The following is a 19454-nucleotide window of genomic DNA, read 5'->3' as shown; positions in this document are numbered from 1 at the left end:
ACTTATTTTATATGGAGAGTAGCCCATGCAGTTGGAACTTTAAACACACATTTAATCCTACCTATAAACCTAATTCGCTGTTCTGTCCCCCAATTGTCGACAAAACGTAGGCCTACTGACCACCTGACCCTATAGCCCTAAATCTGAATATATTTTTGCACTTTTCATTATCAAAAGATTGTACACAGATTTCTTGTTTTTTCAAGACGGCCCATCAAAACAATGGCGGACAGGATGAATGACTAGATGTGGGTCCACTATCTCATAGCCAATAAAAGATATGATTACTTGATATTACATATCTTGGTAGCTTATATTTCAAGTTCATTATATTAGCCTATACAATATTATAATTTCAATCTAATGCTACATTATAATGGTGTATTATTGTCTGTAGAGGTAGCCACTTATTAACAGAACACAGTCCTAATCAATGAACAAGTAATGCCTATTAACAATACCCAAGGATACTATTAGCCTATTAACAATAATACTTTGTACAGTGCCAGCAAGAAAGTGATGGTGATGAGCCCAACCGTTACCGTAGATTGATGATAATTGTAGCAGTTGCAGTAGAAAATACTAATCACTAAAATACCGATCACAGTGAGATCAGTGGAGGCGGTGCAAGTGCATGTACTATCGAATTACAAGGAAAAATGACTTCAACATCATTTTAAATTCACGTTATTTTCTTAATAAAAATAATTTATTTTCAGGACAACATATAAATATTTTCAACACATGGTACACATATTTTGTTATGAATAAATACTAAACAAATCAACAGCAGAGAAAAAAGGCGGTTTCATACGATAATCTAATATGAAAGGTTGCACAAATAAAAAAAATTCTCCAGACTTTCTTCATTGTCTTAGAACCGTCATTGGAATGTTGCTATGAGTGTCAAAGAAAGTACCATCCCCAAATCAGAGCAGCGTTTTAGGTTATTGTGCAAGTTTGTGATGGTCTGTACTTACTTAGACACAGACATTAAACTGAAAAGAGTGTGCACCCTTTCCAAAAAATCTCCTTTAGCGAACCTCAGATGTCCCCTGTCGGTACGTCCTCCGTGTAAAGCACATTTGTGTAACTATCTAGGCCAACATTTATCTAGGTTTCAAGTAGACAAAGCTATACATTACAGTATTGGGACCTCAGAGATGCATACAGTGGATATATATTGAAGTATCTGTATCTGTGTGGGTTTGAATGAAGAGAATAGTTGCGTGACAGGTCACAGCCCTCTACATGATGGGGAAATCGGCGGACTGAGAATACAATGCCATTTGCTGCACAAATCTGATCTGTTCTTCTCCAAAACATGTTTTAAAAACTTAAAAATCAAAATGTCAAGATGCTTTTGAAGCAAAGCAGTTAAAGGTCTGGAATGAATTTAGGCATGGTTAGGCATTGATTACGGTCCTTTACATCAGATAGCCCTCCCGCGGGGTAGGGGGTTACAGTGGTCTGTCTGGCAGGCTAGCCTCTTCATGAGAAAATGTTACTGCAGATATTGTATACACTTATTTGGCAGCTTCACTCCATGACAGTTAGAGCACACAGGCCGTATGTGTGACAGGCATCGAGTGGCATCGAGTGAGACAAAGACACACACACACACACACTCTAGGTAGTTTAGATAGTTAGGTAGATAGAGACAGATAGGAAGATGAAGATAGGCACAGGAAAAAAAGGGGGAGAGAGAGAGAGATAGATGTTAGTTAAGATGAACTGAAAGATGGGTGTGGGGGAAACTTGCGTTTGTGTGAGTGTATGTGTGTGTGTGTGTGTGTGTGTGTGTGAGTGTATGTGTGTGTGTGTGTGTGTGTGTGAGTGTATGTGTATGTGTATAATCAGTAGACTAGGGTTGAGTCCTTATTCATCATCTCATCTCTGTTGCACAGAGCGATGGCTGATGGCTGTGTTGGTTCCTCGGACTCCTCTTTGCGCGTGTTCTCCACGGAACGCGGGGGAACCGTTATGCTATGAGTGCTCTCTAGACTCTGCTTGAAGAGAGCACTGACAAAACAAAATCAGTTTTCCACCATTTTACAAAATCGAAGGCAGGATATACAGACGTTTTATTGCACTTTTTTGAAACTGTTTTTCATGAGCTACGTGTCCATGAGGTCTCATTTTGTGGTGCGAGGATAGCTGCTGTGGTACTGCATGACGCAAAAAAACAAACAAAAAAAACCCAAAACAATAGTCCTGTTCTGAAAACCAAAACAAAATGTGTTTGTTTGCGTACTGTAGGTAGGATTGTGTGTCAGTATGAGTGTACTGTGTGTGTGTGTGTGTGTGTGTCTGTGTGTGTGTGTGTTTGAGTGGTCAGAGGCAAATACAAACTCACTGTCAGAAAGGCAACATGTCCTCCCTGTTATGGCACGTTAAGTGACATGGCAAACCGATGAGTGGACAATAGTCCGGTGACCATGACAGGGATTCAGTTTGTACATACAGTGGCATCTTCAACGCAGACGTCAAAAGCACACCTTTGTTTCTGGTGTGTGTGTGTGTTTGTGTGTGTATTTGTTCATTGTAGGGAATGCTGGGGTCCATGTCTTCGAATCAGTGTTTTGGCAATGTGCACCATTCGTTTTAGTTTTGCTTTTGTTTTTTGTTTTTTTTCCTCAAAACTTTACATTAGTACGAAATAAACTTTGGTCAGTTATGCTGCTCTCGAGCATAAAATAAGATCACTTCATTCATGTCCTTGCTTGTCCGTGAGTCCTTACTGCTCTGACATTCGGTGGACATTCAGCTGTCTTAGAGCAGGATCCTTCCAGGCAGGCAGTTTGGCACTAAACACACGTGACCACAAACGTGTGTATGTGTGTGTGTGTGTATATGTTTGGAAGGAGATCGGTCTTCTGAACTGTGGTGTCACCCTGTTGCCCGATACACTTTGCACAGACGACCATCACATCATCTGCATATTAAGGAGGGAGGAAAAGCCAATTCACCAATCAGGCTCTTCAGCTGCCGGTCATGACGGCCTCTTCAGGCGGATTTCGTATTGGGGTTCCAGTAGTTTTGTCATTCGGCCTTCGAGGTGATTCAGCGGGGGCGGAGATGGGGTTGTATGTGTGTGACGAGGGCCGGCTTCTAATTTTTCAGTGGCCAAAAAAAAAGCAATGGAGCCGCTCATGAACGTCGATATCATGCCTCGAACTGAGCCACGTGCTAGTCCAGACCATCCGCGACGGTCGGGGGGGGGGGGGGGGGGGGCGAATTTTTTCATTCTCGCTGTCTTGCGATGCGTGTCTCAGCCGCGGTAGATCTGCTTGAAGTGGTCGCACTCGTTGCAGTAGCCCTGTTTCTCCGCGTTGGCGTAGTGGTCGCATCCCTGCGTGCGGCAGCGCTGCTTGCTCTTCTCCTTTGGCGCCTGGGCGCGACGGCCCTCACGTTGGCCCCGACCCACGCAGTCTGGGCACAGGTCCGTGCAGCCGGGCGACAGGTTCTTGCAGCCGCTGCGTCGGCACTGGGCATCACTGGGTGGAGGGCGGGGCTTAGGCGCTCTCTAAGGGAGACAAAAGGAAGAGAGAGAGAGAGTGAAGAGAGAGAGAGAGAGAGAGAGAGAGAGAGAGAGTGAAGAGAGAGAGAGAGAGAGAGAGAGAGAGAGAGTGAAGAGAGAGAGAGAGAGAGAGAGAGAGAGAGAGCGAGAGAGAGAGAGAGAGCGAGAGAGAGAGAGAGTGAAGAGAGAGAGAGAGAGAGAGAGAGAGAGAGAGTGAAGAGAGAGAGAGAGAGAGAGAGAGAGAGCGAGAGAGAGAGAGAGAGTGAAGAGAGAGAGAGTGAAGAGAGAGAGAGAGAGTGAAGAGAGAGAGAGAGAGAGAGTGAAGCGAGAGAGACAGAGAGAGAGAGAGAGAGAGAGAGAGAGAGAGAGAGAGAGAGAGAGAGAGAGAGAGTGAAGAGAGAGAGAGAGAGAGAGTGAAGCGAGAGAGACAGAGAGAGAGAGAGAGAGAGAGAGAGAGAGAGAGAGAGAGAGAGAGAGAGAGAGAGAGAGAGAGAGAGCGAGAGTAAAGATAAAAGAGAGAAGGAGACAAGGGGTAAGGAGAAAGAGAGAAGCACAGGAGAGACAAGAATAAAAGAAAAAGAAGAGAAGACAGATCCATGAGATGAGTTCATGCTTCAGTGTTAATCTCACATCACAGATACATGAGATGAGTTCATGCTTCAGTGTTAATCTCACATCACAGATACATGAGATGAGTTCATGCTTCAGTGTTAATCTCACATCTTGATTCACTCTTCAGAAGAGAAGACAGATACATGAGATGAGTTCATGCTTCAGTGTTAATCTCACATCTTGATTCACTCTTCAGAAGAGAAGACAGATACATGAGATGAGTTCATGCTTCAGTGTTAATCTCACATCACAGATACATGAGATGAGTTCATGCTTCAGTGTTAATCTCACATCTTGATTCACTCTTCAGAAGAGAAGACAGATACATGAGATGAGTTCATGCTTCAGTGTTAATCTCACATCTTGATTCACTCTTCAGAAGAGAAGACAGATACATGAGATGAGTTCATGCTTCAGTGTTAATCTCACATCACAGATACATTAGATGAGTTCATGCTTCAGTGTTAATCTCACATCTTGATTCACTCTTCAGCCATGTACACAGTGGAAGTGAAACACAAACGGAGCGGTCCCAAATAACCAAAGAAAGTCCTGCTGAAACCAACCATGACTTTACAAAGTGTACGATGACGATGCGGATTCTCAGAAACTAATTTTAGAATCGTAAGGATTCGGAAGTCATACTTCTTTTTTTTCGGTGTCTGGTTCGAAGTGAAACCCTTACTCAAAAACCACCCATCACTGAAATCTCCGTCTAAGAATAGTGCTTTCCCACCACTGATCTCAAAAAGAAACAGGATAGCGCATCCCATGGTATCAAAGTGAGGCATCGTGGCGGCCATTTTACGGGGACCACTTTCCTGCTTGAGACCAATGATTATGACAGGCGATGAATATTAGATATAAGATATTTAATGAATTTGCATATTGAGCCTTATAGTAATGTCAAGTTTTCATAAACCTTGTTATATAGCTTGTGTTTGAAGTCTCCGTCTGAGAAGAGTGCATAGGACTGTGATTGCACCTCCTCCTCACGGGGAAAACATTTATCCCACCCGCAGTTTACCCATGATGCAACACACAGCCCATAATAACTTCTCCTGAGGAACTCCTGTGTTCTCTATACTTTACTCAAATATGTTACAGGTAATCTACATGTACATACATGTGGGACAGGGTAGTTTGGATTCAAATTAGGAGTCAGTTCAGGAAGCAGTCAACACATGGCATCTGAGCCACATATTGTTCTTCAGGGTGGTTTAAAGGTCATCTATAGGTGACCCACAGCTGACCTCCTGGAAGGTTCTAGTCTAAGTAGGCTAGACCAGTTAGAGCAGTTAGGTTCTCATAGTCAGGTGGCTTAATGTACAATTTAGGATCGATTGTGACAAGAGTGATAAAAGCATAACATTTGGCACACATTTAGCTTATACCCTACTAAGAGATATTAGAAGGGGTGCCCAAGCGAAACTTTCTTTCATTTTAATGACATTTTAAGTTTTGACCTTAATCAAGATATCAATACCTTCGATACAATTTTCAAATCTCTATCCCCCTCTACTCCTCCTCTCCTCCCTCTCTCTCTCTTTTCATCCCTCCTTCTCTCTCTCTCCTCCACTCTCCCCCTCTACTCCTCCCTCTCTCTTTTCATCCCTCTCTCCTCCTCTCTTCTCTCTCTCACCTAACCTCTCAGTTTAGCGCTGCCACAGGGGTTAGCTTACCACGACTAGCGGGGGGGAGTTGGGCCCTCTGGTGGTGGCCTTGTTGAGGCGCGCGCTCTGTTCCCTCACGTAGCACTTGTTGCAGTAGCCCTCCAGCATGGCCTTGCCCACCGCTCCGCAGCCTGGCCCACGGCACCGCGGGCAGTTCTGGAAGCCCGCCTCAGACGTGTGGCGCGGCTGCACTGTGGACGGCGGCGCTTCTGGAGAAACATACGAACACACACACGTTGAGATTTAGAGGCAGTTTTTTTTAGACAGGCAAAAGTATCATTGCAAAAATCTGACAACATGTATATGCTCACACACACATGCACACGCACACACACACACACACACACACACACACACACACACACACAACCCAATACAAACACACACACACACACAACCTAATACAAACACACACACATATCAGAGTTGGGTTCTGAGAAGGAGTCACATATATGCAAATACCCACGTAGCCAAACCCACACACACACACACACACACACGCACACACACACACACACACACACACACACACACACACACAGAGTCAGCAGGGGAGTTTCTGTCTGAGTGGACTGTCTGCATATACATTTGGAATATGACTGAAAAAAAGCCAACGAAATACCCCCTGACAAGTCCGAAACTGGGTCATATGGAAATAAGAGAATCTCTCCGACAATGACAAGGCACTTCTGTGCTGGTCCCTGTATGAGTGTGTGAAGGCATCACAAGCGTCTTGGAGGTCCCCAAGTTGTATTCCGAGGTGATTTTAATAGTTTGCGTCATGCTCTATCACTCTGAGTCAAACTCCACACAAAGGTCAGACTACCCCACTCTCACAGTCAACACACACACACACACACACACACACTCTCTCTCACACAGTCAACGGAGGGTAGGAGGAATCATTCATTGATACCATTCACTGGAAAACATTCAGAAACTCCATCATTGATACCATTCTCTAGAAACTACACTTCTGAAGGGCAGACTAGATTCATATGCATGCATACACTCATGCCATGCACCTGAACTGGAACTGTGACATGTAACATGTTGGTGTATAGAGTTACTTTATTAGTGAGGGAGAGATTCACGTTTCAAATATCAAATTGAATCTGTTTGGCAGCTAATTAGTGAGGGCCAGACAGATATGAGAGGCTGGGGCAGATATGAGAGGCTGGGGCAGATATGAGAGGCTGGGGCAGATTGACTTGGGGGAATGCCCCTGAAGGGGTTGAGGGCCCCCACACACACACACACACACACACACACACACACACACACACACACACACACACACACACACAGGCTTTAGGGGCCACCAGGACACACACACACACACACACACACACAGGCTTTAGGGGCCACCAGGACACACACACGCACACGCACACACACACGCACACGCACACGCACACGCACACACACACACACAGAGGCTTTAGGGGCCACCAGGATGTGTTCGTGGAGAGCACCGAACTTTTGACCCTCTGCTTGTGTTTCTCCTCAACGCCCTCATAGAGCCTTCACAGGTGCCTTCCCGTGTCAGGTACAACACCGCCCCACCACAGTATTACCATGGACACACACACACACACACACACACACACACACACACACACACACACACACACACACACAGACACAGACACAGACACAGACACGGACACAAATACAGACACAGACACACGGACACAGACACACACACAGACACAGACACAAACACACACAGACACAGACACAGACACACGGACACAGACACACACACAGACACAGACACAAACACACACAGACACAGACACAGACACAGAGACACACACACACTCACACACACACTTACGGTGGTTGGTCTGGTAGTCCACGTAGCAGATGGTGCAGAATCCCAGCTTCTCCTGCGTTCCGAAGAACTGGCACCCGCTGCGCTTGCAGAGGCGCGCCGTGCTGTTAGGCACGTGCCAGGGCGTGAGTCCCGAGGCCGCCGACCGCTCTGCGTCCCGGAGCTGCGTCCACACCGAGGAGGACGAGGAGGAGGAGGATGAGGCGGCAGGGGGGTCGGTGCGGGGGGCCGCGGGCTGCTGCTGGGGGGGCTGCTGCTGGGGCTCGCTGCGCTCCTCCTCCGTCCGCTGCATGCAGGGCGGGCACAGTCCGTTGAACGTCCTGAAGGCCTCCTGTCGGCACGCGGTGCAGCGCTCCGTCTCGCGGTCCCGTTCGCGCTCCCACTCCCGCTCTCGGTCACGCTCTCGGTCCCCTCGGTCCCGGTCCCGCCCGCTGGTCCACTGGGTCCAGCCGTGGTGCGTCGGGCCGTTGAGGGGCGTGGCGTTTGGGCTGGGGGGGGCAGGGGGGTGCGGGTTCTGCCTGGCGGCGAAGCAACGCTCGCATAGTCCGTCGTGCTCCACGCTGAGGGTGAACAGGCAGCCGGGCGTCTTGCACTTCATGGCGTGCGTCTCGCTGTACAGGCTCAGGCTGGGCGCGGTGGGGGGTGCCGATCGCGGGCTCGGCACTAAGGCCCGGTCTGCAGTTGTCGGGGCGACGGGAGGGGCACCACCGCGACTGCACCCTCCCTCCGAATCAGACCCCGAATGTCCTACCAGCATCGCCCCCCCTACCGTTCCCACCACCACCCCCCCGGGCCCGACCGCCGCCACCATCCCAGGCTCCATCTTCCTCCCGCTGGCCTGGTTCTTCTCGAAGCACTCGTGGCAGTGCGGCTGCGTGTCCACCGACACGTAGAAGGTGCAGCGCGGCGTGGCGCAGCGGATCTCGATGAGCGAGAGCTGGGAGACGGAGAAGGGCGGCGGCCGCTGCTGCAGCTGAGGGTTGACCCAGAGGGCCTCTTTGTCCTCCTGCCAGCGCTTGTACTCGTGGTTGACCAGCTGCAGGTAGTCCTCCATCAGGTCCATATCCTCCGGGAGGTTCCCTTCATCCAGCCTAGATTAGATTAGATTCAACTTTATTGTCATTGCACAGAGTACAAAGTACTGAGACAACGAAATGCAGTTTAGCATCTAACCAGTTAGTGCAAAATAGCAATAGACATCGACAAACCATCAGCACATGCAGGGTCAGCTGCTCAGTTGGATTGGACACAGTGTTCCTTAGGTCATTGAATATACTTGTGGACAAACGTAATATAAAATAAACGAAGAGGCACAGCAAAGTACAAAAAATACTGTCTGCTATAGTGTTTATAGAGTTGTTATTGTATTGTTTTGAAGGCATGTTAAACTCTCACTGTGTGTTTGACTCTCTCTCTTTGCATCTCAATCGGATTACGCATGCAGAATGAATGTAAATACCAATAATCACACACACACACACACACACACACACACTCTCTCTCTCTGCATCTCAATAGGATTACGCATGCAGAATGAATGTAAATACCAATAATCAGTTGTTTAATGTACAGTGAGTAAATTAAGCATGGCTGAGGCCAGTAGACACTCTTATCTCCGCAGTTTGGTTTTTAGCGTGCGTACCTGGCTGCGTTGATGATGCGCGTGGTGTCGTAGGCGACGCCGATGACGGGGATCTCGATCAGCATCAGGTAGTCTTTCAGCAGACGCTCCCTCTGCTGACGCTCCTTCTCCGTCAGGAAGTGGACCCGCAGCTCCTCGAAGCCGCCGCGACCCGGGTTGATCAGCGGCACCGCTCGGATCTCTGCAGGGAAGATAAAGAGAGAGTCAGACACAATTCAGGAAGGCATTTCTGGGCTTGTGTTAAATTTAGCACCACTAAGTTTTCTATTATGCTTATCTTAACTATTTTTTTATATTATTGTATTATTATAGTTAGTTTCTAATATGTAGGCACTCTGAGATTCTTTTGAATGAAAAGTGTGTTCAAAATAAAATGAATTATTATTATTATCATTATTACAAACAAATCAGTGAGAGTTTAACATGCCTTCATAACTGCTCATAATAACAATACACTAACAACTCTATAAGCACTACAGCAGACAGTATTTTTGGTACATTTCTGTACCTCTTTGTTTATTTAATTTTACATTTGTCCACAAGTATATTCAATTGCCTAAGGAAAAACTTAAAAATAACTTGAGTAACTAAAATAATAATACAAATGACTTACATATCTGTGTATCCATCTAAACACTAAAAACATGTTTCCCCTCACTACTGGGTTTACACTCTGAGCCTGTGTGGTATTCATCAATGCCATGAGAGTAACTTCCAAACCCCTCACTGTGGGTCAGTTTTCAACAGTCACGTCTGATCTTGATCTGATATTGAGACTCTGATCTGATATTGATCTGATATTGAGACTCTGATCTGATATTGAGACTCTGATCTGATATTGATCTGATATTGAGACTCTGATCTGATATTGATCTGATATTGAGACTCTGATCTGATATTGATCTGATATTGAGACTCTGATCTGATATTGATCTGAGGTCCTCACCTGGGCCGCTGTCCTTGATGGTGATGAGAGGGGCGAAGTGCTGCGAGTCGTAGCCGAGCACTATGGGGTACTTGTAGCACTCGCTGGAGGGCCAGTGCAGGGGCAGGTAGATGCCACCCACGTTGAGCGGCGCGAAGGAGGAACCCGACTTCATACTCCTGACCACACTATCTGTTACCGGGCAGACATTCAACAATATTAACTTCATGCTTCTGACCACACTATCTGTTACCGGGCAGACATTCAACAATATTAACTTCATGCTTCTGACCACACTATCTGTTACCGGGCAGACATTCAACAATATTAACTTCATGCTTCTGACCACACTATCTGTTACCGGGCAGACATTCAACAATATTAACTTCATGCTTCTGACCACACTATCTGTTACCGGGCAGAGACATTCAACAATATTAACTTCATGCTTCTGACCACACTATCTGTTACCGGGCAGAGACATTCAACAAGGTTAACTTCATACTCCTGACCACACTATCTGTTACCGGGCAGAGACAGTCAACCATGTTAACTGAATTAGCCCTGAACACAGTACTGTAACCATGTCTTACATTTAGGCCCTGCAGATCAGGGCTATGATATTTCACATGCCATGACAAGCCCTACTAATCAACTAAACATAGTAAACTTAATAAATTATTATGAATTCATATTTTATTTTATATATACATATATATGTATATAACCTAAATATTAGAAAATAATAAAGACTTGTTTTTAGAAACAATGTGTTGGACTCAGGCACTTTGTGAATGTGTCGCTTTCGAAAGAACATCACCGCTTCCTCTGAAGCGAGACACTGCTGAGCTCACATTTCTGCTAACAGCTTTCGTGACAGGCAACGCGGATGGGTGGGCCCCTGACTGGAAGAGAGGTCATTTAACTTAACTACGAACCTGCAATGACTACGATGGGCCTCCGAAGGATGTTGGATAGCACAAAGATGTGGATGTCCTCGAGCGAGTCAAACTGCAGGCCGCTGCTACTGGACACTGGTGAGGCCATGTCCACTATCTTCTTCCACTCCTCCTCCCAGTTCTGCAAAACACACACACACACACACACACACACACACACACACACACGCAGACCAAGGACATCAGCAGGAGAATTATTATTATTATAATTTTTTTTTAAAGGAAAGAAAATCAAACATCGCAATCTTGGTGAGTTTGGTGGATGTTTAACCTGTCTGAGAAAAAAAATAATCACACCTCCCTCTACTGTATTATCAGTAAGATAATGTCAGTGTAGCCGCAGAAGCCCCCGATGTTGCAGTGCAGCAATGCAACTATAACCACATACGGCCATACAACCAAAATAACCTGTCTTAACTCAGCCACTCATATATTTCAGTTATTTGACCAACAAAACGGAAAAGAACACTAAAACACTGAACAATGTCAAACTAAATCTTCCCAAGTCTGGAAACGTGCTTATTAGTATTCTGGTCTGTGTGTGTGTGTGTGTGTGTGTGTGTGTGTGTGTGTGTGTGTGTGTGTGTGTGTGTGTGTTTGCTTTACCATGGTGCTGTAGCGCAGGCCGGTCTGAGTGAACTCCTGGGAGTGGAGCAGCTCCGTCTGAAAGCGTGCTCGGACGTCCGTGGTGTCCGTCTCCTTCAGCACCGCGTATAGAGTCTTCCTCAGGACCAGGTCCGTGTCCTGCACGCCCAGCATGTACTGGGACGCCGCGTGGAGCAGGCAGTTACCATCTCCTGGAAACACGCACACAAACACACAGCAATAAATCAATATGCGTGTACACACATATTTTAAGAACATTTTTCAGTTGATTTTTATTTCAGTTTAGTTTAAGATAGTTTTATAAAGTACATGAGTAGTTTAATTTTTATTTTGAGGAATTGACTAGTTTTAGTGTAGTTTTTAGTTTAAGTGTTAGCTTTAGTTTTTCAGGTGTTACGAAGAAAGCCTTGATTTATAGAAGCCGAAAAAGGTATGAAAGAAAGGACGACGTCAAATATGATTTATTTAATTCATCCTGGGTCCTTTTCATGAGGCCAGTGTCTGTCAACAAGTCAAACAGAACAGGACAAAGACGTATAGCAACCATAATAACCCTGTTTTAGAATCCGGGTAATTCCTGCCGTCACCTGAGATGAGACAAGTACGTACACACCTGAGCCTACATATCTCACCATTGATAAGTGCTAATAACACCGTCATGTTAACACACCGGAGCCTACATATCTCACCATTGATAAGAGCTAATAATACCATCATGTTAACTAGTACACACCTGAGCCTACATATCTCCCCATTGATAAGTGCTAATAACACCGTCATGTTAACTAACATGCCCTATAATGTGGAGTTCCCCAAAGTTTCCAGACAAGCGCATACAAATCATAAAAGTGTTAATGATACTGCACACACACACACACACACACACACACACACACACAAATCATAAAAGTGTTACTGATACTGTACACACACACACACACACACACACAAATCATAAAAGTGTTCATGACACTGCTCTGAGGTTTGATGTTAAGCGAACCACCACTGAAAATATTATGGCTACACAAACTGTCTAACACATACATCCACTCACAAACCTATCTTCATAACACACACACACACACACACACACACACACACACACACACACACACACACACACACACACACACACACACACACACACACACACACACACACACACACACACACACACACACACACACACACACACACACACACACTCTGGCAAACTGCCTGTAAGCAAGTTCTACAGCACAGTGAATTGAAAACACACTTTCCCAAATAGTTTCGTAACCTCAAGCAGCTTGGCATGGGTTGTTTGAAAAAGATGTACTTCCAGGTACCTGCCTGACTCACACCTTACTATCCCTGGATTTTCACAAAACAACTGAGAACCACCGCGCAGGCCACCATGTCATACCCAAACACAACTGGAGCTCTCTCCATGAAAGGGGGAAAGTCACAGACATTTCAGTATGGGTAAAGAGGTGCAAAAAGGGGCCGTGCAAAGATTAAGGGGGGATTTCCGAAAAACATGGTTGAAGATCATCAGACGGGTATATGTAACACCTCACAACCATCCCTTTTTTGAAGAGGCAAAACATCACACGCTTTTTTTTTTCTTTTTCCCAGACCTCCTGTCATGTCATCCGCTACTTTTTCCTCCTTCAAATAAATGGAAAGGGAAGAAAAAAAGGTACCACTCAAAGTATGAATTCAAATTCAGTGTGTGTAGACTGAGGCCCAGGTGAACAGCTTGCTTCTTCTGGTCTATGTTTTAGAGACCTCTCGACAAGCAAGACATTCTATAGAAGAAATGTACCTGTCACAAACGGCATGCTTCACCTTTGAATGCACCTTTTTTAATTGCATTTTTGATTGTTGTTGTGACCATGTAAAGTTCCTTGAGACCTCTTTGTATTTTAAAGTGTGCTATAAAAATGAAAAAAAAAAAATTATTATTATTATATATAATATATATTTATATATATATATATATATATATATATATATATATAAAATCTACTTATCAGTGATAAGACCACACGATGGGGAAAAACACTCACTATAGGCAAAGAGGTAAAAATAACTCAAAACCATGAGTCGTGCAAAAATAAAACTAAGTATCAAGGGGTGCTTTGATGACTAAAGCCTATTCAGATTTACCCCATGCTTTCATGTCTTTGGCCAACGCAACTGTAAGCTATGAGAGAAGCCCAATAGCTGAACTCATGCATCTCATCCATTGTATACTTATTTGGAAAGAACAAAACCCTTTGATGTGACACCAGCACTGACTGTGTTGAGCTGAGCTCCAGTTAATTTCGTCTGTAGCGACATACGAAGAACTGGGTCTTTCTGTCATTGTGCAACACATGTGATGAGTGTGATGGATACACACTGAAATACCCTACCGCTCACACATGTTAGATCCACACTCACACACACATACTCACACACACACACACACACACACACACACACACACACACACACACACACACACACACACACACACATACAGAGGAATTTCCCAGTGTGTGTGTGGTTCTCTCTGACTCAGAGTTGATAGGCTGGCGTTGTTCTAGCCCTTCCGTCTCCCCTGGGCTTGTAGCACAGGGCCTCTCAACATGGCTGTACTTTCCCAGGAGGCGGAGCCTGGCTTGGCTCAACTAGAATGGGTCGCCGAGTGACAGCCAATGAAAGGGTGATTTATGACCGTGTGTTGACACAGAGAAATAAAAACATAAAAACCTGTTTTCATGTAGATACTATGTAACCTGTTGATAGCATACGTACACCTACCTCTGTTTGTCTGTCTGTCGGTGTCTGTCTGTCTGTCTGTCTGTCTGTCTGTCTGTCTTTGTCTGTCCGTGTGTTTCTGTGTCTGTCTGTGTGTCTGTCTGTCTGTCTGTCTGTGTGTCTCTGTCTGTCTGTCTGTCTGTCTGTCTGTCTGTCTGTCTGTCCTACAAACAGGCTGGTGGCATGAAAGGTATGGCTGCAGAACAGGAACAAATACTTGTCTTCACTTATTATAAAAGACATTCAAAGACTAATGCAGACCTCTGCAGTGAAGGCCTGTTCAATTTACTTCAAAGGGAGTCATTTGCTCTTTCAGCAAACAATGGAGCTAAATGAGAAAACGGAATATGATGTTTTCCGCTGGCTTAAAGAGAGAGGAAGGAATTTTTCAGAGTCTCGAAGATTCCACCCGAAGAGAATGTAAACACTTTGATGGTGTTCTACTTTAGGGTCAGTTAACATAGAATGGAAAAAAAAAAAGATGGCTATTATGCATACGCACCATGGCAACCACAAAACCACTTGTTGACATGCCCTGTGTCGAAACCACAAGACACGTGTGGCTGTTCCGCATTTACTAAGTTAAAGGTTCTTCTGACCTCATTCCGACATAAACATGCCAAAGACTGAGCCTCCTGAGACCCCTTACTCTCTTTCTTAGTGAAGCCCTCTGGCTGGTCGCGAGCGAAAAAGGGAAAGTTGATATTGGACACATGACACCAATAAGATCCCATCTTGGAAATACCCTGTGCCGACTCGCACAACCACATCCTTATCAACGACAAGCCGGGTTTCAATCGCACGAGAAGTGTACACAAACCAAAAGGCTTGCAGTGGAGTGGTGTGGTGTGGTGTGGAGTGGTGTGGTGTGGTGTGGTGTGGTATGGTGGCCACCAGTCGAAGCCAACAGTTTGTGCTATCCTACTTGTCCTATCTCTGCTCGTTCCCCAATCACCTGGCAGGTTCTGCTTGGTCGGAGCCCGCAGGAGATTACACACTCTGTAAAGTCCAGATTGAGCAGTCACATATGTGTCATGTCCCAGAGTGAGGCCAGAGATTCCCAAAAAAAAAAAAAAGTTACAAGACAAACCCTGGGCTTTGTGTTGCTTCAAAGAGGAAATCCCCCTCCCATTAGGAAGGAAATGGCTGCCAGGTCTTGTCATATCACATCCTTGGCTTTTCTGAAGCACTAACATTTGCAGAATCAGTCACCCTCTAATCAACTATTTAGACTACTAAGTAACCAACTCATGATATACATAACACTATATTCACCACTCTTTGACTAAATACAAACAACATATATCTCTAATGTGTACTATACACAAAAAAATGTCAAATGTTTGTTCTTCAGCAATATTTAACTATCATGGTTGTACAAGGTATACTGTCTTGCCTTTGACTGAGAACTCATAAAAAGTAGGCATAAACAGTATGGATGGGTTAACCATTATTTGAAACTTCCGTGACCTCTGCACTAGGGCTGAACGATTAATTGCATTTGCGATTAAATCGCTATATGTTAAAGCGCGATTTTCTATTGCGTAAATATGTAGTATTGATGAGGATGAACTAGCCCCCGCAACGCATTATCTAACAAACATGTGAGTTCTCTTGTGTCTTTCATGTCAAAAACACAACCACAGACAGTAGCAGCATTTTCTAAAGGACATTTTAATAGCTGTCATCTCGGTGAAATGTGATTGTCAAGTAGTTTATGTATGATTCAATGTTAAATATGAATGTATTTTCAGCTCTCAAAGACGATCTATCACCTGCCATGACAGGCAAAAAAGCAGCGCCTCTTGAAAAGAGGTCATATCCTTTATCCCCAACTTTAGTTCCTGTTCTGCTTGGTAAAATTTCAATGTCTTTCTACAAGTGGCCTTTGACAACAAACAATATGGAAAAAATGAAGAGAAAAAAATCCAGTAATTTAGTTAAACATTAGCACTAGTACAGTGCCTTATCATCCAGCGCACTTACAGTAAATGACTGGTAAAACTAGCTAGGGACACTCCACAGGCACACTCACTCAAGTTTCCTTCTTCTTAGTCATACTAGCACTCTGACTTCTGTTTGACAAGAGGGAGGGACTCATCAGCGGCAATGTCAAGTCAATTAACATGTTAGTTAAGCTGTGCTTTATATGTGGGGGGGGGGGGGGGGGGGGGGGTTCTCTACTGTGACTGCTTTAAGACACTACTTCCCGAAAACATAGTACAGATTGCACATCGTGTACCAACAACGCCAGTTACCCTGGAATGACTAGAGTTTCAACTTTGAGGATATGATGCCGGGGTTGAATGAATCATGTTGTTGAGCCACCACATCAACTTCCCAATAGCACAACACATGGCAAAAAGAAGTAAATAATACAGACACACATACACACAGATGTGTTCACAAAGGCTCTCATCGCTGGCGTTACAGGTATATACTTCTGGAGCACAGAGGTTACCTTCTCTCCAGCATAAGAGATGAACCATCTATATACACACACAGCTGCTGGTACTCACTACTCAGCCTGTATAACACTCAGCCTTTGGTCCAGTGCTATACGCAATATTTAGGGCGACCTCCACAAAATGACCCCCACTGCATGGGGGTACAGCTACACCACTGCATGAATCTGTGGATCTCACATGATAGTCAGAATGGACTTCCAGTTTCAGCGTTGGGTTTTACCAGTAGATCCCGCTCAAATATACTTTCTGGCTACTCTAAGCTGGAAAACCCACAAGCTCCCCATCATATGTGTGTGTGTGTGTGTGTGTGTGTGTGTGTGTGTGTGCGCGTGTGCAAGCGTGTGTGTGTTTCTGATTTTACCATTGGTCCGCAGTGGCACCAGCTTCATGTGTGTGTGTGTGTGTGTGTGTGTGTGTGTGTGTGTGTGTGTGCGCGTGTGCAAGCGTGTGTGTGTGTGTTTCTGATCTTACCATTGGTCCGCAGTGGCACCAGCTTCTTGACCTCGCGGCACCAGTTGAGCCTCTTCTCCTGCTCCAGCGAGCACTGCATGGCCCGGTCCAAGATGGCCGACTGGATGATCTCGCGGAAGGTCTGCGGGAAGTGGCTCATGCGGATCATCTCCAGCGTGTGCCGGTGCATGCCCCTCAGGTGGTGGACCAGGCCCCCGCTGACCGCCGCCGGCTTCACCACGTCGTGGGGCACCCTCTCCCTGATCTTCATGGCCTTGAACAGGTTGCTCACAAACAGGAACTTGGGCAGGAAGTTTTGGCCCTGCGACATGGTGTGTTCCGGAATAATCGGCACCAACTCGGTACTAGGAAGTGGAGTGGAGAGAGAGATGGATGGATGGATGGATGGATGGATGGAGAGGGAGGAAAATAGTTAGAAGAGGTTAGGCAGGAAGCGTCAGCATACATTAGAGTAACAGTTGCTGATAACTGACTGTGAGATTGAGTTTCTGTCTCAGAGAGAGAGAACGCATTTATAGTGATCAGATGATATGTGCGGTCCTATAAAGGTGAATTCCAAGCAGGCTGGGAAGGCGTAAAGGAATCATGGGGTTGACCTGTGGAAGCTAACACACCACCTTAGACAGCATACAGGCGTGCTGTTTACAAAAAAATAGCACTGATGCAGCCTGCACTCCGAGGCCCAGGTTAACACTGAGTGTCCCCAAAAACATTTCAGATTATTTCTTGTCTTTATATTAAACCTACTCTCGTATCATTTCACAAGTTCGCTAGGGCCAAGAACATCAGGGACATGTCAGTTGCATAGTGCTGACACACCGTCTGGTCAGCAAGCCTTTCGCTGACTTTGACACAGAGCAGGCGGTCAACTGACAAACATATGATACTGAGAGATTCGTGTGGGAAACAGAAGACAGGAAGTTGCTAGGTGAAAAGACACTCAAAAGATGGCAGGTTAAAGACAAGGGCACCTGTCACCCTCGTCAGAGGTGCTCAGGTTAAGCATGTTCACAAAAAAACAATCAAGGTTGTAGCACGTTATTCTGTAGCCTTCACTCTCCCCATCTATTTAGAGCAAGGGCCCTCGCTAAACTGTCTCCCAGGCTTTGTGTGTTATGGCTACATAGCAGGCTAACGCAGACAGCTTCACTACAGGACTGGGCACAATGGAGACAGACCGCCGCAGCTAAGGTACCTCGGGCTCGAAAAAATATTACAACAGGAGCCCTTGCTGACGCTTCGATTACGTAATTGGTTTGATAGACAAATCTTAACAATGCTAAACTGTCAGTCGTGACATCGGTTGTCCCTTTTGTCCATGGGACAGTGATATCGCTATGAATATTTCATTCTTCGTTAATGCTATTTAATTGCTGGTAGGTGACGTATTCGTAAACAATGGCTGTCAAAAAACGGTGGCGCCGCCGAGAGAGAGGGAAACAACCCCAGACTGAGCGAGGCTTTGTATACGAGACACTGGTTTGAGATAGTTTGGAAGCTATAGGCCTTTCTCTTAAAATGACAAATGCAGCCATTCGGCCCGAAAAAAGGCAAAGCGACAAATGCAACTCTTACCTGTTCAATATGTCGGTATCAACAAAGCCCATAAGATGCTCAGACTAGACCACTGGCACTTCACTGAGTGTAACCGCAATCGTCCATAGCGCCATTAAACCTTTACTCGCAGATAATTTGTAGTGTGCTCACGGTATAAGATCCTAGCTCACAGTGTTAAACTTAATTTAAGTGAAACGGTTTTTTTCAACACGGAAAAGAGCGGGGATTTCCACAAGGGTAGGGACTTTCCGCCACACACACACATACACACACGCACACACGCTCACTTACAAGGCTGACAGAGCCGCGTGCAATACTTCCTATGGCCACTGGGTGCACCCAATTGAACTCTGTGACGCCATCACGTTACGTTCATGGTGACGTGCAGACGTGTCGC

The 19454-nt window shown here is 45.4% G+C and overlaps 1 protein-coding gene across 1 annotated transcript; it reads right to left on the bottom strand.

The window, feature by feature from the left end:
• Positions 1-3271: 3271 nt before the first annotated feature.
• tnfaip3 (tumor necrosis factor, alpha-induced protein 3) lies at positions 3272-19107 on the bottom strand (the record flags this gene model as incomplete). Its single annotated transcript, XM_080849086.1, has 9 exons — positions 3272-3526; positions 5815-6014; positions 7646-8733; positions 9285-9465; positions 10231-10397; positions 11144-11289; positions 11775-11965; positions 17501-17844; positions 19076-19107. The coding sequence occupies 9 exons, from the start codon at positions 19105-19107 to the stop codon at positions 3272-3274; spliced, it is 2604 nt and encodes an 867-aa protein (XP_080705212.1).
• Positions 19108-19454: the final 347 nt, after the last annotated feature.

Source organism: Sprattus sprattus, assembly GCF_963457725.1.
Source record: "Sprattus sprattus genome assembly, chromosome: 12".
Taxonomy (NCBI): domain Eukaryota; kingdom Metazoa; phylum Chordata; class Actinopteri; order Clupeiformes; family Clupeidae; genus Sprattus; species Sprattus sprattus.
The sequence above is the reverse complement of the archived record's forward strand: the minus strand, read 5'-3'. Positions and strand labels throughout refer to the sequence as shown.